The sequence below is a fragment of the Lontra canadensis genome, unplaced genomic scaffold, assembly GCF_010015895.1.
Source record: "Lontra canadensis isolate GAN:19392208 unplaced genomic scaffold, GSC_riverotter_1.0 scaffold197, whole genome shotgun sequence".
NCBI lineage: Eukaryota > Metazoa > Chordata > Mammalia > Carnivora > Mustelidae > Lontra > Lontra canadensis.
This window is the reverse complement of record NW_022631191.1, coordinates 527,106-548,823: the sequence shown is the minus strand read 5'-3', so window position 1 is coordinate 548,823 and position 21,718 is coordinate 527,106. Positions and strand designations below refer to the sequence as shown.

General features: G+C 37.3%; 1 protein-coding gene and 1 pseudogene across 3 annotated transcripts in view; both read right to left on the bottom strand.

Annotated features, from left to right (window-relative positions):
• Positions 1-21,718, bottom strand: part of FAM120C (family with sequence similarity 120C) — a 110,710-nt gene that overhangs the window by 59,368 nt on the left and 29,624 nt on the right. For all 3 annotated transcript variants that reach the window (XM_032847957.1, XM_032847958.1, XM_032847960.1), the window contains exons 5-9: positions 4,216-4,318; positions 3,568-3,644; positions 2,844-3,124; positions 1,285-1,558; positions 427-598 (exon numbers count right to left, since the gene is read on the bottom strand). In XM_032847957.1, the coding sequence (XP_032703848.1) occupies positions 427-598; positions 1,285-1,558; positions 2,844-3,124; positions 3,568-3,644; positions 4,216-4,318 (907 nt within the window). The remainder of the gene's footprint in view (positions 1-426; positions 599-1,284; positions 1,559-2,843; positions 3,125-3,567; positions 3,645-4,215; positions 4,319-21,718) is intronic.
• On the bottom strand, positions 13,975-14,346 carry LOC116861416 (annotated as a pseudogene).

Genomic DNA, 21,718 nt, shown 5'->3' with positions numbered 1-21,718 from the left:
TATTTAGCAGGAGAAAGAAGGAAAAGTATATGTACTCCATCTTCCCAGAAGGAGAAATCTAGAGGGTTCTACTGAACACACTAATCTGACCATGTCCTTCTGCAGCTTAAAACATCTCAATGGTTCCAACTCTCTACGGGATCAAATCCACAACAAAACCTTACTGAGGAGGAAAATCTATGTCAGATATACCTCTACATTCCCAAAGTCCAGCATGCTTCTTTTAAGTAGTAGTGACTCTGAATGCTTAATGATTAAAGAATTGAGGCTTAAGTTAATGCAGTTCCCATACTAATGTGTATTCTGGTGAATTATGTATTTTCTCAAAGGCTGCTCCATAGCCAAGAGTATTATGATGTGCTTGCACAGACATTTTTGTTCCACACCAAGCTCTGAGAGAGCTGTTGAAGCTAGAACTAAACCTACCTTCTACAGGTAGCCGCCGCCGTATGGCTAGGCGTTCCATTTTCCGCTGTGTTTCTGCCAGACTGAAAAGGACTCCATAAACATACTGACGTGCAGACCGGAACAGGAGCGCAGCTGGAGGCAGCTCCATGTTACACTCATCCTCAATACATACGGGGATCTTAATCTCACCCTAACAACAACAAAAACAAACAAACAAACAAACAAACAAAAAATGTCCAGGAAAAAGAACAAAATGGGTTACCTCAAGATTTGGAATTGAGCTGAGAAAAATCAGTAATGAACTACAGCCTCTGTAGCCAAGCTACCAAATTTTCTACTTGTATTTAACAGTTTCAGAATAAAAAGAAGGTGTAATAAGCCCCCTGATCATAGCCAGCTTAAAAGCTATGCTCCATTTTTAGAGTCTCTGCTATGACTGACTGTAGCTTGACTAAATGGAGAAAGTCACATCTTAGACATTTTGCTGGGGGATAGATTTGTATAGTAAGACTGTAGGAAGGGAACAAGTCTGGAAAAGTAGAAGAAGAAGTAAAGAACAAGGGTGTAAAGAACAAGGGCATAAAACCTTTTCTTAGATTGTGTCCAGCCCTAAGTCCACAGTCTATCAATATGGTGCATGATCTTCTTTGACATCTCACAATTATAGTTCTCTTCTTGGGGCCTCATTTATTATAAAGTTCCATCTCCTGCTGGCATCACTTTACCTGAGGCCCTTAATACAATGAGGGGCCCCAGGATACTTGGTATTTTATCTCCCTTCAGAACCAATTAGAATTTTCTCTGGTAACTTATGGTTCTAGAAGTGTGTAGTACAATGTTGAAAGCAGGGAGGTAGGTGCTGATGTGCTCTCTTACCTTAGTGAGGACATGATAGATATATGGGTACATAAGACCCCTTCGGTGTCTGTGTTCAGCAACCCGTAAGACTTCGGGAGCTACTGGAGGTAAGGGGGGAATGGTGATGTCCATGTGGTTCCTTGTAGACATAGATAGCAGGGATGGGATGTGGGGCTCTCCATCACCCAGGTTGGTATCTGCAACTCCAGCATCGATGGGCTGTACCCAGGATCCTCTGTCACCATTTGGATCCTCCCATCCAGGCTGCTGCTGAAGTGTTTCTGTGATGTGACTAAAAATTTCAAAAGATCATGTAGAAGAGATAAGGAGTAACAAGCACTGGGTGTTATATGCAAATAATGAATCACTGAATACTACATCAAAAACTAATGATGTATGGTAACTAACATAATAAGATAATTCAGCTGGAAAAAAACAAAGATATAAACATATGAGTATAGTAAAAAAAAAAAAAAGACATTCCAACTGAAGATGTCTGTTCTGAGGCTAAGGATTCTTCCAGACCCTCTGGAAATCAAGACACTAAATTAGTATTGGACCTGATTCATTTCCTCTACACCTTATAAAAGGCCATGTCTAGAGTCAGCTTACATTCTAAGAAACTAATTACAGTTGAAACCTCAGTGTTTCCCAGGAAGAATCTGCTTGGAGAAATAATCTAAGAACAAATAAGCTAGTATAAAATACCACTGTTTTCATCCTCAGAACCCTGTCTCAGCAAGGTAACTGCATACTCAACTGTTTTAATACTTCAATTCTTTTTTTAAGATTATTTTTATTAACATATAATGTATTATTAGCCCCAGGGGTACAGGTCTGTGAATCATTAGGCTTACACATTTCACAGCACTCACCATAGCACATATCCTCCCCAATGTCCATAACCCAACCACCCTCTCCCTACCCCCTCCATCAACCCTCAGTTTTTTTTGTGAGATTAAGAGTATCTTATGGTTTATCTCCCTCCTGATCCCATCTTGTTTCATTTTTTCCTTCCCTACCCTCCAAATCCCCCACCCTGCCTCTCAAATTCCTCATATCAGGGAGATCATATGACAACTGTCTTTCTCTGATTGACTTATTTCGCTCAACATAATACCCTCTAGTTCCATCCATGTCATTGCAAATGGCCAGATTTCATTTCTTTTGATGGATGCATACGATACTTCAATTCTATAAATCTTATCATTTTTTTCTACATTCAATCCATCCTTCTCAAAATTAAAAAATGACAGCCATGAAATGTAGCACACCCATACCTACAGCTTCCCTAACCAGCTGCAATGCTTCCTTTTATTTCAGGGGCATGGGTAGCTGAAAATTACCACCGGTGCAGAGTCAATATGAGTATGAAGTAGTCAAGCATAGAGTCTTCCTACTTCATTTAAGAGTAAAGAGCCACAGAGAAAAGCCAGAAACATATACTTCCCCACGCCCCACCCAGGTTACAAGCAAAAAAAAAAAAATATATATATATATATATATAGAGAGAGAGAGAGAGAGAGAGAGAGATTCTCCAGAAGTCTGTTCACTTGAGTGCCTATTGAGATACTTACTCAGAGCTGGTTCCATTTGGTTCATCACCATCAGAGGAAGAGGAGTGAGAAGAGTCTGGTCCCAAAGGAGGTGAGGTTTTGGAAGTCAAGTAATTGGGAAAATGGGATGCAGAGGAGTCATAAGAGACAGCCCAATTGGCAAAGGGGCTGTCCTGCAGCATGGGATCCTCAGAAAAAGCATGGGATTCCCCCAAAGCATGGGGAGAGAAGAGAAGAGAGGAGTTGGGTCCCATTGGGAATGGTGGTGGATATTTCATTTTCTGGGGCACATGGTGAGAAAACTAAAGGATAAAACAGACAGAAAAGCTATTTAACATTTGAACAGGCTCCAGAATGGTTCCCTCAGAAGTTGTGATACATTGGATAATGCCAGTAGCAGGGATTGTTGGGATACAAAGAACCTATTGAGGATAATAAGAAATTATTCTAACAGTGAAATATGGACAGAATCCTCCAGGGTCAGGACAATGGACCAATACATGTCTCCTAGAACTACTCTCCAACAATAGCTAATCTACCTTCACAGTGCCCTAGTGGCTACTAATCTGAATGTTTTCTTTACATAATCTGCCAGCCTCCAGTTGAGAATGCAACATAGGCATATAAACACTTGATATTCTGATAACATTGAATTACCTTAACTCCTTAACTCAGAGTATAAAAATCAAGAAGCAACCTGAGTCTAATGCTAACACATGGTCTTAGGACTCTTGAAAGATATTACCATTGGCTTTCCAGCAGAGATAGTGCTCATCTGATTTCGTGGAAGGGGAGGATTTCCAAGCCGATTATTTCGAAGACCTGAAGCCAAGAGAAAGGGTTATACTTCAGTCAATCCTAGTAATTCTACCATATACATTTTGCTAACCCCACATTGCTTGAAAAATTATTAACAGATAAGTTATAATTTATTGAACACCAGCTATGTGCCATGACAAGAAACTTAGAGAAATTATTTTATTTTTTAAAAAATCCTATAAAATAGGTATCATGAGCCACATAACATACATGTAAATGTGACTAGTTAAGATCATATAGGTATTAAGCAGCAGAGGTGGAATTCAAACTCAGGCCTGAACTCAAGGACAGGGCTATTTTTCTTACACTAGGCCATAATGGAGGTTAGTGCCAGAAGAAGCCCAAGCAAAGGAAATGGCATTGGACGCCATCCACAAACTTGGAGAAACCAGTGCCCTGTGTCTCAGGTCACCACTCTTATTACATGGAAATCGAAAGGAAAATATCCACCAAATAGGAACGACTTCTACAAGAGTGCAATACAAGTCATCGTTTCACTCTGGCCCAGGAGTTCCCATGAGGGACTCGGTTTCCCCTTTGGATACAGAAGCTCTGTATCAGATGGAAGCCTTACCTAGAAAGGAGGAGGGACCCACTGGCAGTGAAGAGAGTTTGGTTGTGACAGAATAATATTCAACTGCTTTCTTGAATCGCTCTATTTTATCTTCTGTCCTGGACTGGACATTGGAACATCAGATGTTCAAGAGAAGAAACAACATGAGAGTGTGTTTTTCATGCAATGTATAATTGAAGAGTCAAAACAGTAGCAGAAATTAAATATCTTAAGAAACCCAAAGGGCGCCTGGGTGGCTCAGTCGTTAAGCATCTGCCTTAGACTCAGGTCATGATCCCAGGGTCCTGGGATCGTGCCTCATATCAGGTGACCTGCTCAGCGGGAAGCCTGCTTCTCCCTCTCCCACTGCCCCTGCTTGTGTTCCCTCTCCTGCTGTGTCTTTCTCTCTGTTAAATAAATAAATAAAATCTTTAAAAAAGAAAAAGAGGGCGCCTGGGTGGCTCAGTGGGTTAAGCCTCTGCCTTAGGCTCAGGTCATGATCTCAGGGTCCTGGGATCGAGTTCCACGTCGGGCTCTCTGCTCAGCAGGGAGTCTGCTCCCCCACTCCCAGACTGTTCTTGCCCCTCTGCCTACTTGTGGTTTCTCTCTCTGTGTCAAATAAATAAAGAAAATCTTAAAAAAAAAAAGAAAAAAAAAGAACGCAGAGAGCAATTTTTCATGGTGCAGAAAAAATTAAGTAGTGAGAAAGCATTATAAAATGTAAAATTAAAAAATTAAGCTTAAAAATAAGTAAATAAGGAACTGATGTTTACTTATATTTTGTGCTATTCTAAAATGGTCATCTGATCATTAGAAAAAATAGATAAGAATGGGGGAAAATTACACAGTACCACCACCCAAAGATATTTTTGTCTGTTTTCTTCCAGTACTTTATCTTATATATTTTATTTTTTAAATCTTAAAAAAAGATTTAGTTATTTGAGGGGTGGGGGAAGAGAGAGAGAGAGAGAACAAGCATGTGAGTGGGGTAAGGGGCAGAAGGAGAAACAGAATCCTCAAGCAGACTCCATACTGATCACAGAGCCCGACACGGAACTCAATCCCAGGACCCTGAAATCATGACCTGAGCTGAAATCAAGAGTCAGACACTTAATTGACTAAGCCACTCAGGCGTCCCTTCTTCCAGTATTTTAAAATAAACTTTTTTGTTGACATATTGCTGGGCTATTTTAATATACACATTTTTCTATAGTTGATACTATATAATTTCATATCCTCCTTCTATTATAATTTTGAATGACCATATTTTTAAGCATAAATGTTATCATAAATTACATAACTACTACCCTAATACATGACATTTAGGTTATTTCTCACATCTGGCTATTGTAAGTTATGCAAAAAGAGCATATATGTACATATAAATTTTTTCTGAATTTCAGATTATGTTCATAGGAAAATGTCCCCAAAGTGGAATCATTGGTTCAAAAGGTATGAACACTAAAATAAAAAGCACTTAAACATATATAAAAACCACAATGTTTCATCACTATATATCCAACAGAATGGTTAAAATTAAAGGTTATAAGCATCAGGCACTCATATGGATATGGAATAACTAGAACTGCAGTGCATCGCTGGTAGGAGCATATACTGGTATAATTTGGACAACTGAATGGCAGTTTCTTAAAAAGTTAAACATATATTTACCATATGGTGCAACAATCCTACTTCCAAGTATTTACCCAGGAAAAATGACTACATGTGCCCACCAAAAGATAGGAATGAGAATGCTAACAAGAACTTTATTCATAATAGCTCAAACTCAAATAACTCAAATGTATACCAAGAGAAGAATGGATAAATTGTGGTAGATTCCTACAATGGAATACTACACAGTTCTAAAAAGAACAAAGTACAACACAGATAAATCTCAAACACCTTATACTACGTGAAAGGAGAGACAGACACAAAAGAGTACATATGAAGTTCAAGTAGAAGTAAAACCGATCTATGGCAAAAGAAGTACAAATACTGTTCATCTCTGAGGGATTAGGGCTGACTGAGGAGCTTTTCCTTATCAAACCTTTTCCAACGTAATTTTAAAGTCCTCTTGAATATAATTTTATGAACTTCCTAACATTTAATCAAATGGAATATAAACTATTAAAGTCATTTCTACTTTATCATTATAAAAATGCTTTAATAAGCATAATTTTACATAAATTTCTTGGATTATTTCATAGGGACTTCTTAGGTCCACTTCTTAGAAGTGGAAAATATTAGGTCAAAGGATACGGTCATTTTCATAGACACATTTTTTAAATTTAAATTTTAGTTTGTTAATGTACCATGCAATATTGGTTTCTACAGTAGAATTCAGTGATTCATCACTACATACAACACCCAGTGCTCATCAAAAGTGCCCTCTTTAATAACCATTACCCATCTATCCCATCCCCCACACGCCTCCCTCCATCAACCCTCACTTTGTTCTCTATAGTTAAGAATCTCTTATGATTTAGGGGCACCTGAGTGGCTCACTCGGTTGAGCATCTGACTCTTGGCTTTGGCTAAGGTTGTAATATCGGGGTCATGAGATCAAACCCACACTGGGCTCCACACTCAATGAGGAGTCTGCTTGTCCCTTCTCTCCCCATCTGCCCTCCACCCCACTCTCTCTAAAATAAATAAAGTCTTTCTTTAAAAAGTCTCTTATGGGGCGCCTGGGTGGCTCAGTGGGTTAAGCTGCTGCCTTCGGCTCAGGTCATGATCTCAGGGTCCTGGGATCGAGTCCCGCATCGGGCTCTCTGCTCAGCAAGGAGCCTGCTTCCCTCTCTCTCTCTCTCTGCCTGCCTCTCCATCTACTTGTGATCTCTCTGTCAAATAAATAAATAAAATCTTTAAAAAAAAAAGTCTCTTATGGCTTGTTTCCCTCTCTCCATTTGTTCTTTTCCCCCTTCTTTAATGATCCTGTTTTGTTTCTTAAATTCACATGTGAATGAGATCATATGGTATTAGTCTTTCTCTGACTGACATTTATTTCACTTAGCGTAATACGCTCTAGTTCCATACACATTGTCGCAAATGGGAAGATTTCACTCTTTTGATGGCTGAGTAATATTCCATTGTACGTGTGTGTGTGTGTGTGTGTGTTTGTGTGTGTGTGTGTATGTATACACACACACACACATCACATCTTCTTTATCCATTCATCAGCCTAAAGACATTTGGGCTCTTTCTATAGTTTGGCTACTGTTGATAATGCTGCTATAAACATCGGAGGGCATATACCACTTTGAATCTGTATTTTTGTATTCTTTGGATAAATGCCTAGTAGCGCAATTGCTGGATGGTAGGGTAGTTCTATTTTTAACTTTTTGAGGAAACTCCAAGTTCTCTAGAGTAGTAGCTGTACCAGTTTGCATCCCCACCAACAATGCAAGAAGGGTCCCCTTTCTCTGCACCCTCACCAACACCTGTTGTTTCTGGTGTTGTTAATTTTAGCCATTCTGACAGGTGTGAGGTAGTAACTCATTGTTAGTTTTTGTTTGTATTTCCCTGATGATGAGTGATGTTAAGCATCTTTTCATGTGTTAGCCATCTGAATGTCTTTTTTTGGAAAAGTGTCTATCCATGTCTACTGCCCAGTTCTTAACTGGATTACTTGTTTTCTGGGGTGTTGAGTTTAGTAAATTCTTTATTGATTTTGGATACTAGCCCTTTACCAGATATGTTGTTTGTAAATATCTTCTCCCATTCCATATGCTGCCTTTTAGTTCTGTTGATTTTTTTCCTTCACTGTGCAGAAGTTTTTATCTTGAATAAGTCTGAACAGTTCATTTTTGGTTTTGTTTCCCTTGCCTTTGGAGATGTGTCTATGAAGAAGTTGCTGCTGCCAAGGGGAAAGAGGTTTATGCCTGTGTTCTCTAGGATTTTGATGGATTCCTGTCTCATGTTGACGTCTTTCATCCATTTTGAATTTATTTTTGTGTATGGTATAAGAAGGTAATCCAGTTTCATACTTGTGCGTGCTGCTGTCCAGTTTTTCCAACACCATTTGTTGAAGGGACTGTTTTCTTTTTCCATTGGATATTCCTTTCTGCCTTATCAAAGATTAGTTGACCACAGAGTTGAGGGTCCATTTCTGGGTTTTCTATTCTGTTACACTGATATATGTGTCTGTTTTGTGTCAGTAGCATACAGTTTTAATGACTACAGCTTTATACTATAACTTGAAATCTGGAACTGTGATGCTTCCAGTTTTAGTCTTCTTTTTCAGGATTGCTTTGGCTATTTGGGATCTTTTGTGGTTCCATACGAACTGTAGGATGTTTTGTTCCAGCTCTATGAAAAATGCTGGTGGTATTTTGATAGGGATTTCATTAAATGTGTAAACTGCTTTGGGTAGTATAAACATCTTAATAATGTTTGTTCTTCCAATGCACATGGAATGCTTTTCCATTTCTTTGTGTCCTCCTCAATTTCTTTCATAAATGTTCTCTAGTTTTGAGAGTACAGATTTTTTTAACCTCCTTATAGTAAGGTTTATTCCTAGGTATCTTCTTGTTTTGGTGCAATTGCAAAGGGGATTGATTCCTTGATTTCTATTTTTGCTGCTTCATTATTGGTGTATAGAAATGCAGCAGATTTCTGCGCATTGATTTTATATTCTGCGACTCTGCTGAATTCATGTATGAGTTCTAGCAATTTTTTGGTGGAGTTTTTTGGGTTTTCTACATAGAGTATCATGTTATCTGCCAATAGTGAAAGTTTGACTTCTTCCTTGCCAATTTAGATGCCTATGTTAAATAATGGTGACAGCAGACATCCTTGTCTTGTTCCTGACCATAGGGGAAGGGCTCTGTTTTTCCCCATTGAGGAAGATATTAGCTGTGGGTCGTTTGTATATGGCCTATATGAGGTTGAAGTAAGTTCCTTCTATCCCTACATTATTGAGGGTTTTTATCAAGAAAGATGCTGTATTTTGTCGAATGCTTTTTTTGCATCTATTGATAGGATCATATGGTTCTTATCCTTTCTTTTATTAATATGATGTGATTGATTTGTGAATACTGAATCACCTCTGCGGCCCAGGAATAAATCCTACTTGAACATGATAAATAATCATTTTAATGTATTGTTGAATTTGATTTCCTAGTAGTTTACTGAGAATTTTTACATCCATGTTTATCAGGAATAGTTGCCTTTAATTCTCCTTTTTAGTGGGGTCTTTGTTGGTTTTGGAATCAAGGTAATACTGGCTTCATACAATGAGTTTGGAACTTTTCCTTCCATTTCTATTTTCTGAAACAGTTGGGGAGAATAGGTATTAACTCTTATTTAAATGTCTGGTAGAATTCCCCTAGGAAACCATCTGGCCCTGGGCTCTTGTTTGTTGGGAGATTTTTGATTACTGATTTAATTTCTTTTCTGTTCTGGGTCTGTTCGAATTTGCTATTTGTTTCTGTTTCAGTTTTGGCAGTTTGTAGGTTTCTAGGAATTTGTCCATTTCTTCCAAGTTGCGTGGTTTTTTGGCATATAATTTTTCATAGTACTGTTTAATAACTGTGTTTCTGTGGTGTTGGTTGTGATCGCTGCTCTTTCACTCATGATTTTTATCTATTTGTGTCCTTTCTCCTTTCTTTTTGATAGAGGTTTATCAATTTTCCTAATTATTTCAAATAACTAGCTCTTAGTTTTGTTAACCTGTTCTATGGGTTTTTTGTTTTGTTTTCTTTTGGTTTGGTTTTTATATAGTTTATTTCTGCTCTAATATTTATTATTTCCCTTCTTCTCATGGACTTAGACTTTATTTGCTATTCTTTTTCCAGCTCCTTTAGGTGGTTATTTGCTGTTCTTTTTCCAGCTCCTTTAGGTGTAAGGTTAGATTATGTATTTGAGACTTTTCTTCTTTCCTGAGGTAGGACTGTGTAGCAATGTACTTCCCTCTTAATACTGCCATTGCTGCATCCCAAAGGTTTTGGACTGTCATGTTTCTATTTTCATTTGCTTCCATGTATTTTTAAATTTCTTCTTTAATTCTTGGTTAACCCATTCATTCTTCAGTAGAATGTTCCTTAATCTCCATGTATCTGCAGTCTTTCCATTTTTTTTTCTTATGGTTGACTTCAAATTTTGTAATGTTGTGGTCTAAAACTATGCATGTTATGATCTCAGTCTCTTTGTACTTGTTGAGGGCTGATTTTTGACCCCGTATGTGAATCATTCTGGAGAATGTTCCACATGCATTTGAAAAGAATGTGTATTCTGCTGCTTTAGGATGAAATGTTCTGAATATTATCTGTTAAGTCCACCTGGTCCAGTGTGTTATTCAAAGCCAAGTTTCCCTGTTGCTTTTCTTAGATGATCTGTCCATTGCTGTAAGTGGGGTGTTAAAGTCTCCTGCTATTATTGTATTATCATCAATGGATTTATGTTTATTATTAATTGATTTATATATTTGGGTGCTCCCAAGTTAGGGGCATACATATTTATAACTGTTAGATCTTCTTGATGAACAGACCCCTTAATTATGATATAATGCCCTTCTTCATCTTGTTAGTATTTGTCTGAGAGAAGCATGGCTACTCCAGCTTTCTTTTGATGTCCACTACATGACAGATGGTTCTCCATCTCCTCACTTTCAATCTGCAGGAGTCTTTAAGTCTAAAATGCATAGACTTTTGACACGATAGTAAATCTCTTTCCAAAACCGATGTCTTAAGTTATACTCTCATTATCAATGCATGAGAGTGCCCAATTCACCATATAGCCCCAATGTTGAGTACCTTCTACAAAATAACCATCCAGCTACAAGAAACTTTTCTTATAGAAATATATAAAAATGGGCGCCTGGGTGGTTCAGTTGGTTGAGCGACTGCTTTCAGCTCAGGTCATGATCTTGGAGTCCCGGGATCGAGTCCTGCATCAGGCTCCCAGCTCCACGGGGAGTCTGCCTCTCCCTCTGACCTTCTCCTCGCTCATGCTCTCTCTCACTGTCTCTCTCTCTCTCAAATAAATATTTTTAAAAAAGAAATATATAAAAATTATTAAATATGTAACCCAAAAAGGTAAAATTTTAAACATGTATAATCTTCTCTCTCAGAATCTATAATTGTTAACATTCTAGGATCTATATAGCATTCCAGATGTCTTTATTTATAAACATTCAGGCACACAAACACAGAAATCAAGATCACCAGGTCCTCTAGCCTCACTTAGAAATAAAATCACTCTGCTTTCTCAATAATCTATTACGTATATAATTGTCTGAAAAAGTATCCCAAATCTCAAGATTACATGCAAATTACTGACTTATAGAATGATATTTGGCTGAATAATATTCCACTGTATCAAGGTTCCATTAGTTACATATTCACTATTATTTCCAGATTATATTTAATTACACACCTAACAATCTCCTAAAAGATAAAAGACATACAGTCTTCCTTAATATCTATAGCTCTGTACTTACTCCCCTCCCCAGAAGTGACCAGTGTTATCAGTTTGATCTGTGTCCTATCATATACATATTATGTATATATACCAATATAGTTTTGTTTTCATATATATGGAATCATATTATTATACTGTTTTTTCAACTTGCTTTCTGCACTTAACTTGTAAACTATTCAATATCAGTGAGTAAAGATCTATGACCTCATTCCCTAAAATACTGAATTACGAGTATGTCTCTCAATGTATCACTCTTCTGTGTCCTGACATAACATTTACTCTTCCTTCAAGGGTACAACTTCTATGAAACCTTTCCTTCTGTCACATATTTATTGTGGTTTTTCTTCATTTTACTTATTTATGCGCCTCTGCCTACCATTTAAACAAAAGTTCTGCAAGAACAGAGAAGAGTTTATTCACACTTATATTTTAGTGTCTAGCATGGGACCTTTTCTGTGGAAGTATATTCAGTATTTAATATACGATCATATATAATAATATCCTACCCTTTTCTTCTATAGCTCCCCAGAGAACATGGGAAGCAGAGTAGAACATTGTCCTTTAATGCTATTACCTAGCAGTTTTTGTATGTTTGTTTAGAAGAGCTCTCATAATTCTACAACTGCTAAAAATGATATGTATGAAAATTATACAACAATGAAAACTGATTTAAGACATAGTGTTAAAAAAGCAGGTTAAAAATTTTTACACATCAAAACATACATACATACAAAGGAGACTAGGAAACACTGTAAAACATTTAGGGTGGAATTCACAGCAAAGTCCCTATTTTTTAAATTTTTTGTTCTTATTGTTTAGTGAAAAGGGGGATCCTTTTTTTAATGAATAGTCATTATCCAGATTCCAAAGATCATAAAGTTATAAAGGGAACCAAAAGCTGTAACATCAAAAATATTCACCACTCAGATGAACACTTACAAAATTTTTCCTGTCAACATATGATGGAGTATTATTTGGTTTTGAAAAGGGAAGAAATTCTGGCACATGTTACAACATGGATGAACCTTGAGGAAATTGTGCTAAGTGAAATAAGTCAGTCACAAAAAGACAAAGAGTGTTTAATTCCATTTAGATGAGGCACCTAAAGTGGTTAAAATCATAAGGAAAGAAGGGCGCCTGGGTGGCTCAGTAAGTTAAGTGTCTGCCTTCAGCTCAGGTCATTATCTCAGGGTCCTTGGATGAAGTCCCACATCAGGCTCCCTGCTCAGTGGGAAGCCTGCTTCTCCATCTCCCTCTGCTGTTCCCCCTGCTTGTGCTCTCTCTCCCCCTTGCTCTCTGTCACATAAATAAATAAATAAAAATCTTTTAAAAAAATCATAGGGAAAGAAAGTAGAACTGGGGTTGCCAAGGGTTGGAGGGGAGGGGAAAATGGAAAGTTATCATTTAATGGGTACAGAGTTTCAGTTTTACAAGATGAAGAATAATGAAGATGGATGATGGTGATGGGTACACAACACTATGAATGTATTTAATACCACTGAACTGCACACTTAAAATGATTAAGATGGTAAATTTTATGTTATATATATATTTTTTTTTCATAACTGAGTTTTTATTCATTGTTCTGAGGATCGGTACAGACATTTCAATTTGTACACAATTCCTAACGTACGTACCAAAAATCTAAAAAGTCACATAGTTGTGATTCTTTTCTAAAAGTTATTCCAGTGACCTTCCAGCTTAAAATTTGGAGGCAATTTTTCCTTAACAGTGTATCAAGTACCAATAGATTCAAATGCTGATACACTGTTACAGTGTTAAGTCCCATTAATTCACAATTTAATATCATATACTCTACATACTCAAATTTTCAACCCTGCACAGCACATTAACAGAGTTACTAGGAAAACTGGACTACCACAACCAAGATGTTACAGAGTGCACAAGAATTCTGACAGGGAGAGCCAAGATCTAGGAGTGGTTTTCTTTAGGCAACAATTCTACCAAAACAACATGGGAAAAGGAGTAATTTAAAATATTCAAGACATATTAAATGCACGACTGACCCCAAATTGCCATTTAGTATGCTTGGTATTACAGGATATAAAAACTACCCCATCTATGGAATGTTGAGCTGACACCCAAGACAGTCAAAGCCTCCCACATTCAATATCCCACTATTTTCTGGTTGTACCAAAAAATAAACAACCAGCAAATGATTTCACCTCTTAAAAAAAAGCATTTACACTTAAAAAATGGGATGAGGTGGGATTCCCTCCTTCTTAAAAATGTTTCTAGAGCTACTAAAAAACTTGCATTTACAAAATAGTTGATAAAAATATTCCTCTGGATTGTACAAGAAGGGAGACAGGGACCACTGATTAGACATGGTATGTGAGATTAATCAGACTTGACTTCTTTCTCTCCTGCTTCATCGGATGCTGGACTCTCCTCATTTTTTGTTTCTCCATTTTCTGCAGGTAAGTCTTCTTTTGTTTCTTGGTTAGCCACTTCAGCCTATTTTCCCTTTGCTCCCCTCTTCCTCTTTGTTTGCACTTTTTTGTCTGAAGATTTATCCTTTGCTGCCGCCTTCTTGGGCTTCGCTTCCACTTTTGCAGGCGCGGGCTTCGCAGACAACCGCGCCAACCTCCTCTTGGGCTCCTCCTTTGCCGTGCTGTCGGCGGAGCTCACCCTCCTCTTGGGCATCGTGGCGGCGGGGCGGGCGCGTGCGGGGTGGCTGCCGGCGCGCCGAGAGCCTTCGCTAAGCTGGGCTGCCTGGCCACTGCCGCTCCTCCCGCCACCCGAGCTGCTGCAACGCGCCGCGGGGGCGGTGGAAAAACCGGATGGAACCAGATTGGGAGCCCGTCCCCTTTATGTTATATATATTTTATCACAATAAAAAAGGGAAGGAAAACTTATTCTCCATCCAAACAGTTATCTCCTACTTAACACTAACATCTCTCCCTACTCACTATGTGAATTTCTTTCTTTGTGAGTCAGTGCCTTTGCAAACAGCTGAAAGTACAATGGAAATCAACAAAGTGAATGAGCAAAATCTATCATAAAGGTCAAGATTTCCTTAGGTCAAGGGAAATGATGGAGGACTGTGTACATCATGCTAGAAGTCATGCAACAAGAGATCTGGTACAGTTAAAGAAAGAATTATGAAAGAAGATGTTAGGAAAGGCACTTGGAAAAATAATTATTTGAATATAAAAAGAAATTAAGCCCTTTGGGAAAATAAAGCCCAAGTACATTTTTTTAAATGAAAAACAACCCTTTTTCTAATTATGTTAGAAAGTTAGATATAAAGTAACGGATGCTAGATTGTGCTACCACATAACTAGTTAGGAAAACTTATGTTCCCAAAAAGAAGTGCTGATTTCATGTTTTATTTGCTTAAAAAAAAATCTACGGAGAGAGTTCCATTCCAGATAAGATGGAGTAAACACACTACCTTATTCCCACTGGAAGGTTGTTATAAAACCTAGGAGCAACTATTTGAAGACTCTGAAAAGTAAACAGTGGCAGGAGGACTGGGGAAGAAGACCAGAATTCAAAGTATCACAGAATCAAGTGTGAGTTTAGCATTTCTTTTTCTTGCAGTATCCCTTGGTGTGGACAGACTGCAGCCTAACACCTGGAAGCATATACTGATGTGGACAGAGAGCGCCAGGGGAAACCTAAGTTTAGTTCTGGCTTGAAGAATGGGAAAGGGGTTCTTGAAAACTCAAGAAAGTATACGGAAACACCCCAATTTTTTTTTTCTTTTCCTTTTTTCTGTTCTCATGTGTACCAGCCTGAAACAAACTTAATGTGGCAGCATGGCAACCTTCCTCTCCAATCAAGAGAAGCAGCAGTCTCAGCAGGGTAGGGCGAGCCTTTGATGCTTTTCCTCTCTTTCTATCCTTCTGCTGGTTAGCCCCAGACACTGAGAAAGGATGGAACCATATGAACCAGAAGTACTGAAGAGATAATAGAGAGGGAGCAACAGAATGGGTGGATCTGACACTAAACAGCAGACAACAGACTCCGAGAACTGAAGAAATAAACAACCAAACAAGTCCCAGACTGGATATACTGAGTGGGTAGCATACACATGGGACCAAGCCAAATAAGTCTGCAAACTTTGAAAATTGCATTGACAATGATACCACTGCCCACAGAAGGATGGTAAGAACCTGTGGTCTGAACCTAAATGGGTCAATTGCCTCCTAAAACAAAACTGTAAACATTCTCTATTATATTGAAACAAAGACCAAGAATCTCAATGGCGAGATGACAAACATGCTGGAATTATCTGACAAAGATGTAAAAGCAGCTTTATAAAAGTGCTTGAAAGTAAGGCGAACACTTCTGAAACAAAAAAGAAAGATGGAAAGTCTCTGCAAAAAAAGATCACATGTAAAGAAGAACCAAATGGAAATTTTAGAACTTAACAATTCATAACCAAATTCATAACCAAAATTTTAAAAAACCTCACTGGATGGGCTCTATAGCAGACCAGAGATGACCAAGGAAAGAGTCAATGAAATTGATGATAAATCAAAAGAAATTATCCAGTGTGAAAATCAGTGACAAAAATGAAATTTTATTGAAAAATATAGAGCCTCAAGGATACACAGGAATACCAAATGTTCTAACACTGGTGTCATTATACTCATGGAAGGAAAAGAAAACATGGAATAGGAAAACTATTTGAAAAAAAAATAGCTGAAAACTTCTCAAATTTAGTAAAAGACATACTTAGATATTCAAGAAGCTTAGAAAACTCTGAACAGCATAAATTCAAAGAAATCTCTGCAAGAAATCACTGGCAAATTCTACCAATTAAAGAGGAAAAACCAATTCTACACAATCTCTCCCCCGCAAAAAAGAAGAACACTTGCCAACTCATTTGAGTCCAGCATTACCCTGATACACCAAACCAGACAAAGCACAAGAAAACCCCCTATAGGCCAATATTCCTCAAGAAAATAAATGCAAAAATGTTCAATAAAGTACTAGTAATTCAAATCCAATAATATAAGAAAGGAAGTATACCTTCACCACATCCTGGGAATGCAAAGAAGGTTCAATATTCAAAAATCTATGGACTCAAGAAGAAATAGCACATGAGCTTATCCGTAGATGCAAAAAAATACATTTGACAAAACAGACCATTCTTTAATGATAAGTACTCTTAGTAAAAGAGGAACATAACTTCCTCATCCTGATAATGTACATCGACAAAACCTACAGCTAATGTAAAACTTAATGCTGACTGAATGCTCTTCCCAAAGACTGAGAACATGAGAAAAAGATATAGCCTCTCTCATCACTCCTATTCACCATTGTTTGGAAATCCTAGATGGTGCAGTAAGAAAAAAAAAAAAGGCAAAGAGACTAGAAAAGAAATAAAACTGTCTTTATTCACAGACAATTGATTGTTTTTTTTTGTTTTGTTTTGTTTTTTTTAATTGATCATCTACACAGAAATACCAAGAAATCTACTAAAAAACTTCTTGTGAGTTTAGGAAGGTTGCAGAATACAAGGTCAATACACAAAAAACAATCATATTTTAATACAGTAGCAATGGACAATTAGAAATTGAAATGAAAAAAAAACAATAGGTGCTGTAATTATAAAATACTTAAATAACTGTTAAAAAATGTATAGGGCTTGTCCTAGCCTCAGCAATCAGAAAACAAAAAGAAATAAAAGGCATCCGAATTGGCAAAGAAGTCAAACTCTCACTCTTTGCAGATGACGTGATCCTCTATGTGGAAAACTCCAAAGACTCTACCCCAATATTGCTAGAACTCATACAGGAATTAAGCAAGGTGGCAGGATATAAAATCAATGCACAGAAATCAGTTGCATTTCTATACACCAATAATGAAGGAGCAGAGAAAGAAATAAGGAGTTACAATTGCACCCAAAATACCTAGGTATAAACCTAACCAAAGAGGCAAAGTATCTGTATTCATAAAACTATAGAATAATCATGAAAGAAATTGAAGAAGACACAAAGAAATGGAAAAACATTCTATGCTCGTAGACTGGAAGAACATATGTTGTTAAAATGTCTACGCCACCTAGAGCAATCTACAGATTCAGGTCAATCCCTATCAAAATACCATCAACTTTTTTCACAGAACTGGAACAAATAATCCTAAAATTTGTATGGAATCAGAAAAGACCCCGCATAGCCAAAGGAATGTTGAAAAAGAAAACCAAAGCTGGTGGCATCACAATTCTAGACTTCAAGCTGTATTACAAAGTTATAATCATCAAGACAGCATGGTACTGGCACAAAAACAGACACATAGATCAATGGAACAGACCAGAGAACCCAGGAATGGACCCTCACTCTATGGTCAACTAACCTTTGACAAAGCAGGAAAGAATATCAATGGGAAAATTCTCTTTCACAAATGGTGTTGGGAAAACTAGAGAGCAACATACAAAAGAATGAAACTCGAGCACTTTTCACACCATATACAAAAATAAATTCAAAATGGATGAAAGACCTCAATGTGAGACAGGAATCCATCAAAATCCTATAGGAGAACATAGGTAGCAACTCTTTGACCTCAGCCACAGCAGTATCTTGCTGGACACATCTCCAAAGGCAAGGGAAACAAAGGCAAAAATGAACTATTGAGACTTCATCAAGATAAAAAGCTTTTGCACAGCAAGGAAACAGTCAACAAAACCAAAAGACAACTGACAGAATGGGAGAAGATACTTGCAAATAACATATCAGATAAAAGGCTAGTGTCCAAAATCTATAAAGAACTTATCAAACTCAATACCCAAAGAACAAATAATCCAATCAAGAAATGGGCAGAAGACATGAACAGACATTTCTGCAAAGAAGACCTCCAAATGGCCAACACACCATGAAAAAGTGCTCAATATCACTCAGCATCAGGGAAATACAAATCAAATCCACAATGAGATACCACCACACATTAGTCAGAATAGCTAAAATTAACAAATCAGGAAACAACAGATGTTGGGGAGGATGCGGAGAAAGAGGAACCCTCCTACACTGTTGGTGGGAATGTAAGCTGGTGCAGCCACTCTGGAAAACAGTATGGAGGTTCCTCAAAAAGTTGAAAATAGAGCTACCCTATGATGCAGCAATTGCAATACTGGTATTTACTCCAAAGATACAAATGTAGTGATCTGAAGGGGCACTTGCATCCCAATGTTTATAGCAGCCATGTCCACAATAGCCAAACTGTGGAAAGAGCCCAGATGTCCACTGACAGATAAATGGATGAAGAAGATGTGGTATATATGATGGAATATTATGCAGCCACCAAAAAAGAAATCTTGCCATTTGCTACGATGTGGATGGAACTAGAGTGTCTGATGCTAAGTGAAATAAGTTAATCAGAGAAACACAATTATCATATGATCTTACTGATATGTGGAATTTAAGAAGAGAGGATCATAGGGGAAGAGAGGAAAAAAATGAAACAAGATGAAACCAGACAGGGAGACAAACCATAAGAGGCTCTTAATCTTAGGAAACAAACTGTGGGTTGCTGGAGGGGAGCGGGTGGAGGATGCGGTAACAGGGTGATGGACATTGGGGAGGGTTATGTGTTGTAATGAGCACTGAGTATTATATAAGACTGATGAATTACAGACTATAAGACTGATAAATCACAGACCTGTATCCCTGAAACAAATAATACATTTTATGTTAATTAATTAAATTTAAAGAATAATGATAAAAAAGAAAAAAATGTATGGGACTTGTATGCTGAAAACTATATAATGCTGATGAAAAAAAATCAAAGATGAACTAAATAAATGGAGAGAGATAATTGTATTACTGGATCTGAAAACTCAAATTCATCTATCAGGCTGACCCTTGAACAACACAGGTTTGAGCTGCATGGGTCACTTATATGTGAATTTTTTTTTGATAAATACAATACAGTACTTTAAGGCATTTTCTCTTCCTTATAATTTTCTTAATAGCCTTTTTTTCTCTAGCTTACTTTATCATAAGAATACAGTATATAGTACACTTAACATACAAAATACGGGTTGACAGTTTATGTCATCAGTAAGGCATCCAAGCAACAATAGGCTATTACCAGCTATGTTTGGGGGGAATTAAAAATTATACATGGATTTTTTAAGAAGATTTTATGTATTTGTCAAATAGAGAGCAGAAGCACAGAGAGCTGCAGACAGAACAGGCAGAGCAGGCAGAGGGAGAAGGAGCCTTCCTACTGAGCAAGGAGCCTGATGTGGGGACCCTGGGATCATGACCTGAGCCAAAGGCAGATCCTTAACTGACTGAGACACCCAGGCGTCCCTATACATGGACTTTTTACTGCATGGGGGGGGGTCAGTTTCCCTAACCCCCATGTTATTAAAGGGTCAATTGTATATTTAATATAAGGAATTCCCATTAAAAATCCCAGCAGGATTATTTTTATGGCTACAGAAAAGGTTATTCTAAAATGATTATGGAGAGAGAAAGGAATTAGAATAGACAAAATAATTTTGAAAAAGATAAAGAAAATTGGAGGGATCACTACCTAATTTTGACTTACCATAAAGCTACAGTATTCAAGACAGAGTCTTATTTGCAAAGAGATAGACACATGGGTCAACTCAACAGAACAGTGTTCAGAAACAGACCCACACAAACAGCAATTCAATGGAGAAAAGACAGTCTTTTCAATGAACTGCTCAAACAACTGAACATCCATACTCAAAATGTAAACAAAAACACCTGACACGTTATACAAAATGAACTCAAAATGGATGATTTGTTCTAAATGTAAAATGTAAAAGTATATCATTTTTACAAGAAAACGGGACAATATTAGCATGCCTGCAGTTAGGCAAAGGATTTTTATAGATGACACCAAAAGCATGATCCATAACAGATGAAAATTTAAAACTTTTCCTTTGCAAAACACACTGTTAAGGGGCGCCTGGGGGGCTGAGTGGGTTAAAGCCTCTGCCTTCAGCTCACGTCATGATCCCAGGGTCCTGGGATTGAGCCCCGCATCAGGCTCTCTGCTCAGCTGGGAGCCTGCTTCCTCCTCTCTCTCTGCCTGCCACTCTGCCTACTTGTGATCTCTCTGTCAAATAAATTAATTAAATCTTTTTAAAAAAGACACTGTTAAGAGATGTAAAAATGAACTATGGGCTGGGAGAAAATATTAGCAAACCAGATATCTGACAAAGGACTTTAAGCAAGAATATACAAAGAACTCTCAAAAATCGACAGTGAGTAAATAAACAACTCGTGTAAAAATGGACAAAAGACTGTTGAAAAATATTCACCAATAAGGGTTGATGAATGGCAAATACACACAAGAAAAAAGTGTTCATCATTACTCATTTGAGAAATGCAAATTAAAATTATGGAGAACTACCACTATACCCCTTTTAGAATGGCTGTAAAAAAATACTGACAGTAACAAGAGCTAGGGAGAAATGGAACAGCCACACTGGAAAATGGTTTGGCAGGGGCTTATAAAGTTATAGTTAAAGATGTACCTACCATATGACCCCGAAATCTCAATCCTAAGCATTCACACCATGGAAATGAAAACTTTTGTTCATAAGAAAAAGCCCAGTACACAAATGTTTATAGCAACTCTATTCAAACCACCAAAAATTGGGAACAACTCAAATATCTTCCAGGGGTGGATAAATAAACATATTATGGTATAGCCACACAATGTATACTACTTGGTAATAAAAAGGAATGAATTATTGATAGATGTAATATGTAACAATTTACAAGATTCCTGAAGGCATTATGTTGAAAGAAAAATGTTATTCTTAAAAGATTACATACTATATGATTTCATTCATATGTTATTCTCTAAAAGATATAACTGCAGTGACAGAGAACAGACTGGTAGTTTGCAGGAGGTAGTGATGTTTGGATGTGATTACAAAAGGATAGCATGAGAGATTTCTGGGGTGGTTTAATCTACACATGTGCTAAAAATTCACAGAACTACATACACACATATATAAATGTTGGTTTTACTTTATGTTAATTTTAAAAATAAACTGAAAACCCATAGTACAAGTATAAATTAAATTATTAGAAATAAAATTAACTTATTTTCCTAACTTTAAATTTTATCTCACAAGACAAATTCCCAG